General features: G+C 50.4%; 1 protein-coding gene across 5 annotated transcripts in view; it reads right to left on the bottom strand.

The window, feature by feature from the left end:
- Nucleotides 1-14,219, bottom strand: part of TCF4 (transcription factor 4) — a 236,476-nt gene that overhangs the window by 32,432 nt on the left and 189,825 nt on the right. For all 5 annotated transcript variants that reach the window (XM_082335899.1, XM_082335900.1, XM_082335901.1 and 2 more), the window contains 3 exons: nt 9,395-9,500; nt 6,910-7,043; nt 3,427-3,559 (listed from right to left, as the gene is read on the bottom strand). In XM_082335899.1, coding sequence (XP_082192025.1) covers nt 3,427-3,559; nt 6,910-7,043; nt 9,395-9,500 — 373 coding nt within the window. The remainder of the gene's footprint in view (nt 1-3,426; nt 3,560-6,909; nt 7,044-9,394; nt 9,501-14,219) is intronic.

Raw genomic sequence — 14,219 nt, 5'->3', positions numbered from 1 at the left:
ATACTCCGAGCTGTACCCAGCGCTGGAACGACTGGGAAAAATATCATATATGCTCGCTTTGTTTTTATGTTCCTCCCAAGGAAATCCTTAGAGGCTTTGCTGGAGACTGGACCGTTGCATAGATGAGCTTTTGGTCTGAACAAGATGTTTTCAAGTTCTTATGCAAAACACTGAACAACTTAGCGCAAGGAACGCCATGAAACTCCCCCAAATCTGGAAGGGCACAGTTTATCCAAGACGTTTCTGCATTGGGCTTTAAATGAATGAGGTAGCCAAATCCAGACCTCAAGAAAAATTTCAATTAATTAATCGACGGACAAAGGTTTGAGGCAAGAGCAAGGGAAGGCTCAATGAAACCTCCAGGAAAAGAAATCAAAGCAGGTAAGCGGAGTCCATCTCCACGCAGCAGGGAGCGAGCGCGCAGCCAGGGCAAGCCGTGCGAGTGGACGGCTTCAGCGGGTTCAAGGTCAGACAACTGCAGGGGCAACAGGCCCCTACACAGGCGCTTGAAGAACCGGGCAGGGATGTCCCCTCCAAGCTCCCTAACGGGACAGTCCTGGGCGCTGGGGCAGTACGAAGGGCAGGGGCTGCAGAAATGGCCAGGACCGCGTTTTGCCACTGAATGCTAAGCGAGATGGACCACCCGCCTGAAGCAGCAAGGCATTTCTTATCTACCTCCCCTAGTCGTTATCTCCTCCAACTGGTCTAAAGGCACTTGTTATTAGAGAACACGACTACGCGCACGGGAGCCTGGGCGCCGGCTTCCCCAGGCGAGGAGGCAGGTCTCCACCGAGACGAAGCACCAGCCAACTGTGCCATGATGCAGAAGGCAAAGATAACTTGGGGACAGGCCTGCAAAACGGGGCTTGAAAACGCACCGCAAAAGCCGTCGCGTTTACTCGTGAGCCATTCCCCCACTCACGAGGCTATTAATGTACCGAGGACGTCGCGAAAGACGGCAACCTTTTGATGGATTGATTCGAACTCTGTTGAAGAGCGTGTTTGTTGTTACAGTTAATCTCCTAAAACTTTCTCAGCATGTTTCTGCGAAGAACAATTCTGCCCTGGAAGGCAAAGGGACAGAATGATGAAGTACAGCCTTTTCACATCCTTCTGGTGGGATTCTGACTGTAAATCTTAGATTATTGAATAAACTTCCAGGAATCTGTATCTCAGCGAGTACAATTATATCTAGCAAAGCATCTAGTGTAACTGATAGGCTGGAGCCTTCTACTAGAGAATTCCAGCCAGACTTTTTATAGTTTAAATTCTAGTACAAACTCACGCTGTTCTGATGGAATAGTGCTTTCTGAAACAGCAGACTGGAAATTATGTTTCTATGTTAAGAAGAGTGGAAAAACTTGCACCATCTCGGCATTCGCAGCTGATGATCTTCCCAAATTATGAGGATGTGACATTGCCGGATAAAAGTCATATTCTTCTTATACTGCGCGACAGTTCACCACCCTCCTGTAACTGGAAGCTTAACATTCTTGTAAAATATACAGTGCAGTATTATGTGACTGCTCTGGTAATAAAATTACTGTGAAACCAGTGCCTCAAGGGGAAATGCACATAATGTTTCTCCTGGAAAAGCTGCATGTCACAGTGCATAATGTCATACAAACAACATGTCATTAGAAGCGAAAGCGGCAAGCGGGATTAATACATGCATCAGATGGATCCGATAGACTCGTACAGCATATGCTAAAGGCGCTCTATCTCCATAACTGGTTGCTTAAACACTGCACTGCTTCAGACCTTTGAAAATAAAAAGCCAACGCTTAGCATACAATTAACCACTGCCAACGCCATCCTAGAGTCCCTCGCAAGGCTTTTCTCCCTGCTGCCTTCAGGGCTGCACGACCATCGGGGAGCGCGGCTCGCCCGCCCGAGCCCTGCGTCCCCACCCGGGGATGGCACGGCGGGGCTACGCCATCTCGCCCGGGGACCGGGACGGAGGCACGGCGGCTCCCGGCTGGGCCAGCTCCGACGGCTTTCTGGGGAAAACCAGGGAGAAACGACAGTGCGTGCCCAGACTTCAGGGGAGGTTCAGTGGTGCAGGAGGAGAACAGGGCTTGCATTGAGATCCAAGAAATACTTCTGCAGCCCTCGGTTCAGACATAGCTCAACAGTACTACTTGTTGAATATTAACAGCTGCTAAAAATATCTGCATCTTGGTATTGTTGCTCTTCTGATTCACACACTGGGTTTTTCAGGAGCTGATGAAAATCTGGATGCCTTTTCTACATGGGAAGTTCAGGCACTTTTCTGGGTGGCTCCCAGAGGCACAGGGGCAGGAGACGGCAGTCGCGCTCCTACCTGCTTACGTCCCTCTGCAAGATTTTCCATCCCTAAACGTTACCTGTAAGGCTTCTGCGTAACTGGCGTACAGACAGCTGAATTAGATTTGACTCTATCAGACTTATTTTGAGGGAGAAAGAGAGAGTGGTTTTCCTATGTCGCACGCACAGAAGCGGCAATAGGTTGTAAAGGAAGAACTCTCAATGGAATGGCAAGATTGAGCACAGAAACGCTATCCTGAAACGGGATCCGTTTTTCCCAGACAGTGACAAATTACGAAGAGACTGTATTTAGTTTCTTCTTTGTTTAGAGACCCTGAAAAATATGATGCCCATGTGTTAATGTTTGAACCCACCCTCCATTCTTACTGCATTAGTCCTGCTCGCAGTCATTCAATACAGAATCATGTGTGTAATCCGAAACATGTGTCCAGCGATGTGTTCCCTATTTACCAATTATTTAATTAGCTTTATTTGCTCTTTGAGATACAGGCAAAGCAATATTTTTTTATTTCCTGTATTTGAGTATGAGCCGGTATTTGCCAAATATTTAAGTATAGAGAGGTATGCTCTTAATTTACTGAGCCGCTCTCAGCATCGTCAGAGGCGGCTCTCTCCCTCACAGGGACACGCCGCCATCGCCGCTTCCCCCACACCACGTGGAAACCCAGCGAAGAACTGAAGGGGATGAACGTCGTGATACAGAAGTATCACCTCACGCGGCACTGCAGGCGATGAAACCACTAAAGACAATAAAATCAGACTTCAAAACCAGTGGGATCAGGCGCTTCGCCGGTGCGATGTCTTCCATACCAACTCCGAAGCAAAGCGCTTTGCTGTAATCATATTTAATTTGCAAAAAGCAGCAGTAGCAGTAAAAGGCACGAGCAAAGGAGGCAAAGGTCAACTACGATGTGCTGATTTCCATGAAATCCTTGCTATCTCTCTGCACCTACGTAACTAAGCAGCTAGTCCTCCCGCACGCTGCGATACACCACCGAACGACCCTCCACCTCGACTTCAGCTCTTCGGCGCTAGCGCGGTGCGCCGAAGCGGACGCGAGGGGAGACGGGGGAAAGGGAGAGCCTCGGGCGGCAGCCGCAGCGCCCGACCTCAACTCACCCATGATACTGTCCGTCCCGTTGGCAGGGGGTGTGCAAGAAGACGCGCTGTAATGATTTGTGCCACTGCGGTGGAAGGTGGACATCGGAGGAAGACTGGAATTGATGTCTGCTGAGGAGTGTGATGGGTAGCTCTGTGGCAAAAAGGATAAAAAAAAAGAAAAGGAAATATTTTAACTATTGAGAACATGGAAGGCAGCAGGCTGCTCGTATTGCCCCAGTCCCAGGTGCTGTCGTACTTCACGCAACCGAGAAAAGCAGAATGCTGCCCTAAGACTAAGCAGGGAGTCTATTTTTCTTACCCTAATTTGACATCTTCTGGAGGAGACACAGCACACACCTATCTGATACGGATAAATATCCACAGTGGATGGTTCATAACTGATGATGGTACCATAGAGGTGTAACGAGAAGAAATTAAGAAAGAAAAGTTAGGTGACGTATCAAGCAAACCTTTTTGAGAGGGACGGCTACTGGCTGGAGGAGAAGCCTCCCAAGGGAAGAGGCAGAAACCCCACACTGCTTTTGACATGAAAAACAAGATCTGACTACAAGATGTGCATGGCTGGTATGACAAAACGTGCCATAAGGAAACACGCCGGCACCCCAGGTAATCAACCGGATCAATTTTCCCTCCCCTCGCAGCGCCTGTGGGACAGACGATCGAAAACGCGACGGATCAAGTTCTCCCAACAAGGGTGGGCCAAGCGTCTGGGCAGCACGCAGAAGACTTTGGTAGCTACATGGCTGGATCAACACAAACCTTCCTTACTGTGACACAACACCGCTGCGGTCGAACGCTTCGCTGAACTTGGGTTACTACAAACCTGGCTTCCATTAGTGCCGTTTGTCACTGTTGATAGTCTTGTCTTGATCAGTGGAAGACACTGTGTGCAGCCAGGTCCTAGAACATGCCCAGCTTTTATCTCCACCACAGCATTGCCCCCAGCAGAAGGGAGGTCCTGCAGAAGACCCCTGGGTTTTGGAGACTCTGATGCAAAGCCTCCTTAGAAAGAGGGGTAGCTGGAGGCACACGGCAGTACCTGGCCCAGGATCAGGGCGCTGAAGCTAATGCAAGATCATCTCTGTGCCCTCTGCCTCCCTAGGTGGTTCAGAGCAAGCCAGCTGAAAACATCCTTCCCTTCGTTTGTACTATTTAATTACTTTTACAGGATTTCTTGTAATTAAGTGGCAAGTAACTGAATACTTGAAAGTTATCTCAAAGAATGTAAACAACATAGCCCAAACCTATTTTTCTTATCCATGGAAAAACGACCATCAACTCGGACTGAGGTCTGTATAACATTTTCAGGCTTTGACTCATTATAAACCACTCCAGGAGGACTTCAGGCCCAAACCCAACTGGCTGAAACGGCACAGCTGAACGCAACTTCTCATCTGAGGGAGAAAGGAGTAAAGGAGGAGCGCTTAGGTCAACGGTCTGAGCAGGAGCGGCTCCATCTCCCCGGCCGCACGGCTGCTCCGTCACACCTATCCAAGCGCTGGTTTGGGATTTTCTCCTTTCTCAGGGGCAGACATCAAACCGCTATTGCCAAACATTTTAGGAAAAACTTGGGATCTGAATATAGCTCAGCAGAGAGCTGTTCTCTGTATTCAATGCATCCAGTTAGAAAATCCCTGACATGCCTGGGAAAGTAAAAATAATAAACCAACAGCTTTTCTTTCCTTCTTTTGCTATGTGCATTTTCTCTACAGGTCACTGAGAAGTTAAGGACATTTGCAGGGAACTGAAATCACTCAACTTCCCTCGACAAGCTGAGCACTCATGGATGCTCCTGCTGACCACAAACTGCTGACCTCTCACTGACGCTCCAGTCGAAATTATGCAGAGTTTATTTAAAGTAGCGCTGCCTCCCTTCTGTCCCAGGGCCACCTAAACCATAGAGGGCTCCGCCAGTCCAGACATACATCATACACGATTAATACGAGCATCGTCGGCACTGAACACCTGCAACTCCAACTGGCATCAGTGGTCCTCGCTCTCTCTGAAATTTAGGATAAATGTAACAATACCTCCACAGAAAAACGTTTTGGGGAGCTCAGGTGGAATACCCCTACTCGTTTTACATTGCAGAAATATTTTAACTCTTCATAAAAACCCCTACATGTTACAAAACCAAGAAATTCAGGATCGAGGTAAACTGGAATGCAACAACGTTTGCAGACTTGCCCCATGAAGGCGCTCAACTGCCTTACCTCTACCCTGAGCTGATACCACAAAAAGTCACCTAATTCTGATGAATGAGGACCAGTGGAGATAACAAATTAGATTAAATTGGGTTTTAAAAGTTATGCTCAATTTTTATTATATATGCTTGTCACTTCAGAGCAACGTTAAGTTTGCTTAGTGCCTTAATTATGTCTTTTATAAGGACATGATTAAGCAGTTTTGGAGGCAATTTCTTTTGCTTTTGACTTCCTATTAATTTTACATAGCAGTGTGCTAACCTCGTTAAATGTGAGACTTTAAAGATTTGTTTTGCAAATGAAGTTTCAGTTTGCAAGAGTGAGTTTAATTCTTCTTATTCCCCAAAAGATGGTTCTGCAAGACTTTGCAGCAACGGACTCCTTCCTCCCTTAAAACACTCCTCCTCCTTACTCTTCCCTTTTAATGGTCTTCAAGAATGAAAAGTAGAGGTACAGAAGAGGAAAACATGACTTGTTTCATACGCTTGGAGAAAAATTACGTCACTTTAGCTGTCCATTTCTTTACCTCTTACTTAAAAACAAAACCAAAAAACCCCTGAATTGATGCAAGCCAGTGTTATTTCTACATCATCGACTCAGCTGTGATATTGGGAGAATACCCCCTAAGCCGTACTCAGATCAGATTTAATTCCAATTTTATTCTGTTCCAATACAATAGATGGAATCGGTCCCAGCAACTTCCTCCTGCAAGAGATCAGGACGTACCAGAGAAAATAAAAAACCCTCCCTTCTTTAAAGCAGAAAATTGATGCTAGGTAGTTATCTAGAAACTCAGACCAGCGAAGGCCACTGCCTGCCGTAAATCATAACACCAAAGAGCACGGGCGCGTGCGGCTCATCAGCAGGCTGGCGGCCGCAGGACGAGCAGAGGGTACAAACACGGGCTCAACCCTCTTCTTGCAGCTTTGGCTGAAGGAAGGGTCTGCGTGACTACTTTTTTCCCCTCTTTTCCACTTCCCAGTTGCACTAGGAGAGGTTCTTACAGAAGTGGCGACCTTCAGTGGGAACGCCTACCGCGCACAGGGCGAAGCTGAACGCCTCCCTTCCCTCAGCGGAGCCTGAATAAACCCTCTACGGCCAAGTTTTCTGAGATGCCTCAAACTTGGTTTTGCAGAGCTGGGAACAGACATCGGCGCACGGAGAACGTTTTAGCGGCACGACTCGAAGACGCGCCCGTGCCGCGAGCGCGCTGTGCCGAGCACCGCCCGGCGCGAGCCGTGCCCCCCGCCGCGCCCGCCCCGTGCCCGTGCCTTACCAAGCGGTCGTGCGGGTGCAGGCTGCAGTAGCTGCTGGACTGGGGGATGTGAGAAGAGTTGCCCAGCATGCCCCCGTACCCGGGCTGGTTCATCCCGCTGGAGGAGCTCCACGGGTCGCTGCTGTGGTGGCCATCTGTAACACAGAAGGGGAACACCGCTGGCCGCCGGCGCCGGACCCTGCAGAACCGCCGGCGCTGGGCCTCTGCAAACTCCGTCCCAACGCCCCTAACGGGGCTCCAGGGCTACGCCGCTTTAGCATAAAGCCACGGACTTTAAGAGAAACGAAGCGGAACTGAGCAACGGTGAATACTCGTGTCATCCTGCAATGCTTCATTACAGTCGCATCGCTCAGGCTTGAAAGTCTCCTGCTGCTTTATTCCTGCTCTGGTACCATAAACTCAAGTACATAAACTCCATTATAACAAATTTCATCAGAGACAAAAGTCTGAACATTGACATGAAATACACTGAAGCCTACAGAACGAGGATGGGCTAACGAGCTTTGGAGAAGCCTCGGCTTGGTAAATGATCAGATAATTCCCGAACTTTGAACGTTCCCACATCCAGAAAGTTTTCCGAGTTGTTTTGTTGTTGCTTTTTGCTTGCTTGTTTAAAAAGAGAGCAGCACCACTTGTATGGTTTCTCCTTTTCAGGATTTCGCAGCTTTTGTCTCTGCATCTCCTAAGCACAGCGTCCACCCTTCGGGCCAGCTCACTGCCGAGGTGAAGAGTGTAAAAAGGGCTCCCCAAATTTTATCAAGTAAAATCGCTGGTTGCAGATTTTGCATTTAACTAGACATGCTGACATGGAATTACGATGATGCAGTGAAATGTATTTTCTACTGGAAGAATGCCAATGCGCTAACAAAAAAAAAGAAAAAACAGGTAACTTTTCCATAACGGCCAGCAGAGCTGAAAGACGGGCACGCGGGCTGGAAAAGTTGTCAGCTTTTTCAAACTACAGGAGCTGGTCTAATAAAAAATGATTATGTCGCACCTACAGCCCTGCCTTATTTATACACTTCAAAGAGCCTGGCAGCAGCAGCGCTTCCAGCATCACCTTCCCGTGGCTGTTTGAACAGTCATTTAACTCAGATTTATGTCTTCAATACGAATCTGCGAGAAGATAACATTTAAAACCGCAGAATGGCTAAGCGCTACAAAGGGTAAATATTTGCTATCATTAGACGCCTATTAATCCCCAGCTTTATAACTCTATAGGAGTTTCAGAGCAGGTTGCTCTTTGGGCGGTATTTATTCACGTTTTAAGCCAAGAGCACCGTTTTCTTTTCCGTCACGGCCTATACCTCCCAGGAAACGGTCCAGATGCGGATCCCCCACCACGGGAGGTGACCAGCGGGGTCAGGGCTTTGAACGATGTCCTCTTCCCTCCCACCAGCGCTGGTGGAGGACCAGCAGAACCCCTCCTCGCAGCGCTCGAGCCCCGGACCCGGGACAGGAGGGTCCAGGGGTCCTTCCTGCCCGCAGCCCTGCCCGTCCTGCCTGCTGCTGCTCCTTCGCAGGCAGCCAGCTCGGCCCCCGCGGCGGCCGCCTAAGGGAAACCCAGACACCAGCATCCTCGAGCGAGGAGGCGGAGATGTGGCGGAGCTCCACAGGAGACGGCCCGGTCACCCTGAGGCTGGGAGCTGAGCCATCCCCGGGGACGCTGAGCAGCGCCCATGACCTTCAGGTGGTGGGGACACAAAAGCGGGTTGTGTTGGGTTTTTTTTCCCTAAGGGTGGGAATTGTGAAGTGTATATATATGTATACGGAATAAAATCCAATCCCTTGCCCTGCAAATACTTTAGCCTAGCAGTCCTGCTGAATTAAACAGGTTTACTTACCCTTTGCTTAGCCTAAAGCAGAGTATATGTAGAAGTGTTTAAAAGCTAATTGCTTTGCCCTCAATGTGGCAAACGATGAGCACTCTAATTGTGTGTGAATCCTTCCACACTCTAGGAATCTTATTTACTAAGTTAGACCAAATTTCGTTGTACCTGCATTGGGAGAAATACCACATGGTAGCGGTGAATACCTGAAAACTATCAACCCATCCTCAAATGAGAGAAACGGCTTCATTTTAAAAAGGTTGCTCTAATATGCACGCAAATCGGGGTTTCTGTAGCACTGTACGCTTTACGTAAGACAAAATCCTTCTCATTAACGTAAAACAATGCACCAAGTACGCGCGCAAACTTGTGTGCATTTAGCGTATGCATAATATACGTGCACACGCTGGAAAAAAAGGCTTGAAGAACCTCGGGTGATAAGAGGCTGGCAAGTTATTCATCACGCCGCTTCACCGCGGGATCAAACAAGACGGGCAGGGGCACAATGGTCAAACGAAGACGCACAGGGCTTCATTTTAATGGTAATGTTACAGACCACGAGACGATATTCCAGCCTCTCTCCGCTACGTATCAACCAAAATACAAACACAGAAAATGGATGCAAACCAGAGTTCCTTTTGAAAGCAGCGTCTTACCTTGCATGAAGAAGGAGCTAGGAAAAGTGCTGGCTGCTGGTTTTGAGGATGGATAACCTGGTGAATCCCTATTGTAGTCGGCAGTGCTTGCTGACGGGGCATAAACCTAAGGAAAAAAGACTAATTTAGTATGCCTTTAGCAGGAAGCAGGAAAGAAATATTGAGTTTTTACCTTGCTCAGTATAAATCAGTTCACAACACCACATAATTCTTCTCTCAGAACACAAAAACCTCAGTATATGTGTGACTGGAAAATAAATTTTAAGCTTCAAAAGAAACCCCAGCCTGACATTTTCCAGCTTTAAACAAGGATATTTGCAAGGTATTTGTCAAACTATGTATTTCTGTAAATAAAATGAACAAACAGATGGACGTTATGTTCTTCCTAGAGCATTGCGGAGCTTAAAATAAACAGGAACTTGAAACAATGCTGATTTTCTCCCTACGAAAGCGTACAGACTTTTCCCACTTAAGAACAAAACTGAAAGCGCTGCAAGAAAGCAAAAAAACTTCATTTCCCAAACTAAAAAAAAAAAAAAAGGGAAATTTAGAAAAACAGCATTATCAAGAACACTGAAAATTACAAACATATCTTGGGATATGAAATTCCCATGGATCAAGCTCCTTCCAGAGAAGCTTGAAAGGACTATTAAAAACCTGGATCTACACAAGACCACCAACACAGCATGTGTACACATCAGGGGAAAAACTCCTCCTTCCTTCGGCCTTATTCTATTTGTCTGTGCAATAAACTCAGCGCGCGTGCCAAAACACTCATTTACTTATATTTGTTTACTAATACACCAGAGCTTTCTGCAACTTGCCCTTTAGAAAATAGCTGTTGTATTTCTTGCTTTAGCTTAGTTCAACCAGGACAGCATTTAAAAACAAAACAAACCCCTCAAAAAATCCCCCCAAACCAGTCCGGGCTGAGGAGCGTTACTTATTATTTACAGCGCAATTTATTCCCTCTGCCTATACGCTCTCTATATTCCTCCGTGCTTTGTTTCTGCGCTGGAGGTGCCTCTCTCCAGATGGTCAGGAAGACTGAAGCACTGTCATCTCCTTGATGAAAATGGATACCTTCCTGCCTCCATTTTGAAGCAGGCAGCAGATCACAAAATTGGCAGAGCGCCTGCTCCGACGTTCGCAGGTCACAGCGAAAGGGAAGAGAAATCCACCAGCGAAGCACGGCCGCGGCGGGGCCGGGAAGAGCGCCCGGCCCTCCTCCGCCGGCATCCCTCGGCCGGGGCGGGGGGAGCAAAGGTCTCATTAAAGGGAAAAACCACCCCAAACCCACAAAAACAGAGAGCAAAAGGCTGAGGGCCGCGGGATGCTGAGTAACATGCCCGCAGGCTTCGGGGCCCCCCGAGCCCAAGAGAGGAGCAGGGCCGTGGGATGGAGGCGGGCAGCCCAGCATCGCATCCCCGGGCGGTACAGCAGCCCCCCGGCTTCGTGAACCTGAACGTCGCCCGCGCAGACAGGGCCAAGAGCAAGCCCCATGTCACAAATCAAAGCAAAAGTCTTTTTTTTTTTTTTAACACAGCGCCTCAGCCGAGGCTGACGCGGGTTTGGGGTGCTCAGCATCGGGCACTCAGGAGGAGAAATGCCGCAGCAGCCAGGAGCGAGCCCCGGGAAAGCCTGAAGATTATTTGGATGGGTAAAACAAGCGGCAACGCCGCTCTGCACCCAACCGGCCAAACCAAGCCACGGCGAAGCCAACAGCCCGCGCCGCCGAGGAGGAGACGGCGGGTGGGACGCAATCGCTGCCATCACGCTGGTATCACAGGAGGGGACCGTCTACTCATGCGTCAGCGTTTAACTGGATCAAAGGCACAAATACCCCACAAGCAATAGCCAAACCCTGCTGCCTGCCTGCACGAGGGTGGGCAGGGGCAGGGGCACCCAGCTCTGGGGCGAGCTGTGCCGTGCCAGGATGGGATTTTGGAGCCGGGCGGCCGTGTGCTCTCGCCGGGCACCGCCATCCCAGCCTCCGCCGTGACAGCGAGGGACTGGGGGGTCCGGCCATCGCAGGATCGGTCCCTGCACCCATCCGTCAGGGCAGGCACCAGCTGCGACAGCCCAAAGCATCACCTTTAGTATCAGCACCTTCAGCATCGCCGTTTCCAGATCAGCTCTCCCCTTAGGATGCTGAGCGATGCAGAAAGCAAGCTGGCGCGGGACGTTAGTGACGGCTTCAACCTCGGGCCGCGGGGAAAGTCCCTCTTGACCTCAGCCCCTCTGCGCCTCGCAAAGACGAGTGCTGGGATTCAGCTACGGGAGGGGAGGTCAGCGACAGAGGCCAAGAGGCTTTTTGAAAATCAGGAGAGCCATGGGCATCAGTCAGCCCAAACCTCCACTCTCTGGCCAGCGGGAGGGTCAGGGGATGCCTCCCCCAAATGCCCTTCCCAACCCTGCCCTCTCCCACTGCTGCTCCCGCACCGCCTTCGAAAACGGTCCGTGCAAGTTCTGCGGGTACCAGAGAACAACCCTGAAAGCGCAGAGGGCTTCAGGAAAGGTATCCGAATGCCAGGTTTAATGCTGAAAGATTAAAGATGGACAGGTACGGGGGGAAAAAAAAGGGTGCTTGAATACACCCAGTGCCCAGACAGAGAGGAAGCGAGCACGGAGGTTGGACAGCAGCACGGACCTCCCAGGCAGCACGCTGGCTGTGCTGGCGCTTCAATGAAACAGGCGTCGGACACTTCTGCGCTTCCAAACAAAGCCTCTGCGGAGGCAGAACGGGCGCCCTGAAAGACCAGCTTCCCTGCGCCGCGGGATTTATCGGACAGTGATGTCTCTGCTCCGCCGTATCGTGATATATCGAACAGCTCGGGGCCTTCCGCTCGGCGCACGCCGGTGCCTGGCACGGGGTTTTCCCTCCGGGCTGCACCCACGGAGCGGGGAGGGTCTCTTGGGAAGGGCGGTGCCTGCCCTGCCCCGCCCTGCCACGCCCCACCACGCCCTGCCCCGCCCCTCCAGCGCCACCCATCCCCGCCCCGGCCGGACACGGGGTGCCCGTGCCACCGACTTGTGAGAGCAATCGCCCCCCTACCCAGAGGTGACCGCGTCTTGCTCTTGTCCAAGCAGACCCCAGCTGCCCCCTTACTTGCTGCGCCCGAGGCCCCCAGGCTTGCGTAGAAGTTTGATGCGCATTTCAGAGGAAAAGCGGTCAAAACGCCGTGTTTTTAACGCATACAGCGAAAAGTTACAGCTCTCTTCCCTTGCGCTCATTTGACGGGTATCCCGCAAAGCTCCCTGACTGCCGGGGAGGTTTCCCAAGGGACAGGTGAACACCTAGCGGATGACCTCATCAGTGAGGTAACGACTCCAGCGCAGCCCAACTACCGCACGGTACCCGGGAAAAATGAGATGGGCCCTGGCCTGGAAAGAGATGAGGAAAAACCCTCCCGTGTCCCCTGGACGGTCCCTTCTCCTCCACCTCTCCCCACACACCCCAGCCCTCCCGCTCACGACGATATACATTCAGCTCAACCCGACGCCTGGTTTTTCCCATTTTCCTGCAGCCATCCAGCCTAACCGCTTTCAGACATGACTCCAGCTCAACAAAAATTACGCCCGGAAAGGGCCCCCTCCCACCGACGGAAATTTGGCTTTGCACCTCAGCTTTCCGCAGTACCTGCAGAGCCTGAGTTATAAAGGTCTAACAGCTCCCCGTACACGCTGTAAAGAAAACGAGTGTGGGTTTTATGCCTCTTGCTGACTTATTCCCTAATTTATGAGTTTGCTTCGTTTCGTTGCTTGTTGTCAAACTGAACCGTAAAGCTGCGGGGTCAGAGTCTCCAAGGCGGGTGCCTGAGCTGCGGCGGCCCCCGCGCCAGCGCTGCTCGCCCCGCCGCCGGGGCTCAAGAGGAGCAGGCTTCAGAAAGAACCAAAACCGGGAGAGCCGGCACTTCACCGAACGCCAGAAAGCCGTGGTGGCGGCGGCAGGCCGTGGCGCTGGCTGGGGATGCAGCCCACCACCCCTGTTAGCCACAGGAGAGGCGCCGGGACAAGGTGACAATTCAGTCCGGGTCAAACGCCTGCGGGGATTTGCCTCTCCAGTTCTTTGCAGCTGTATAAAGACACGGAGCGAAGGCTTTGGCACGCACCAGCCCGGGCTCTCCCGGGCACGCTTGGAGGTCGGGAAGGGAAGGGAAGCATCGGGAGGAGCAGGGGAGGGCGGACGGAGGCTGGCGGTCATGAAACGACGGGAAAAAATAGCCAAAATAAATGCCAGCTTACGAAGCGTCATGTAACGGGGTGTAACTCTTCCTCGCGAAGGACAGATACTTGATTTATCCTTCTCTTGGTTTTACAGCTGAATTTTCACACGGTGAAAGCCACTGGGCTGAAGCAAAGGAACTCCTTTTGCTGTGACAGGCTCAGTCATAGCAAAAATTTGAAGAGATATAAGGTAGCCTTTTAAAAAAACCATGTATTTCCTGAAGAACTGTCACTCTTTCAACATAAATATTCATTATTTTCAGATTTTTATCACAGTGGGATCCTCATGTTATCACGACATTAGCTAAGAGCACACACGGAAACTCCTCTCGCGTCAAAAATGCGCAGAAGTCTCCAGGCTCGTTTCCCTCTGTATCATCGGGACTGCGGTGTTTTCAACAGGCCATAAAGAGCGCGCAGGGGACCATTAACTGGATGAACAACATTCTGACTGGCCCCTGTCTTTTTGTCATTCTTCCACAAAGCAACGTTTAAAAAAGCAAGAAGCGTCTTATTTAATCACATCAATAATCCGTCCAAAAATCTTTGCCAGATAATTTTACGAAGATGGAATTGCGCCGATAGCCCCATTTAAACG

The sequence above is a fragment of the Platalea leucorodia genome (assembly GCF_965183815.1).
Source record: "Platalea leucorodia genome assembly, chromosome: Z".
Taxonomy (NCBI): Eukaryota; Metazoa; Chordata; class Aves; order Pelecaniformes; family Threskiornithidae; genus Platalea; species Platalea leucorodia.
This window is presented reverse-complemented; position numbering and strand designations above follow the sequence as displayed.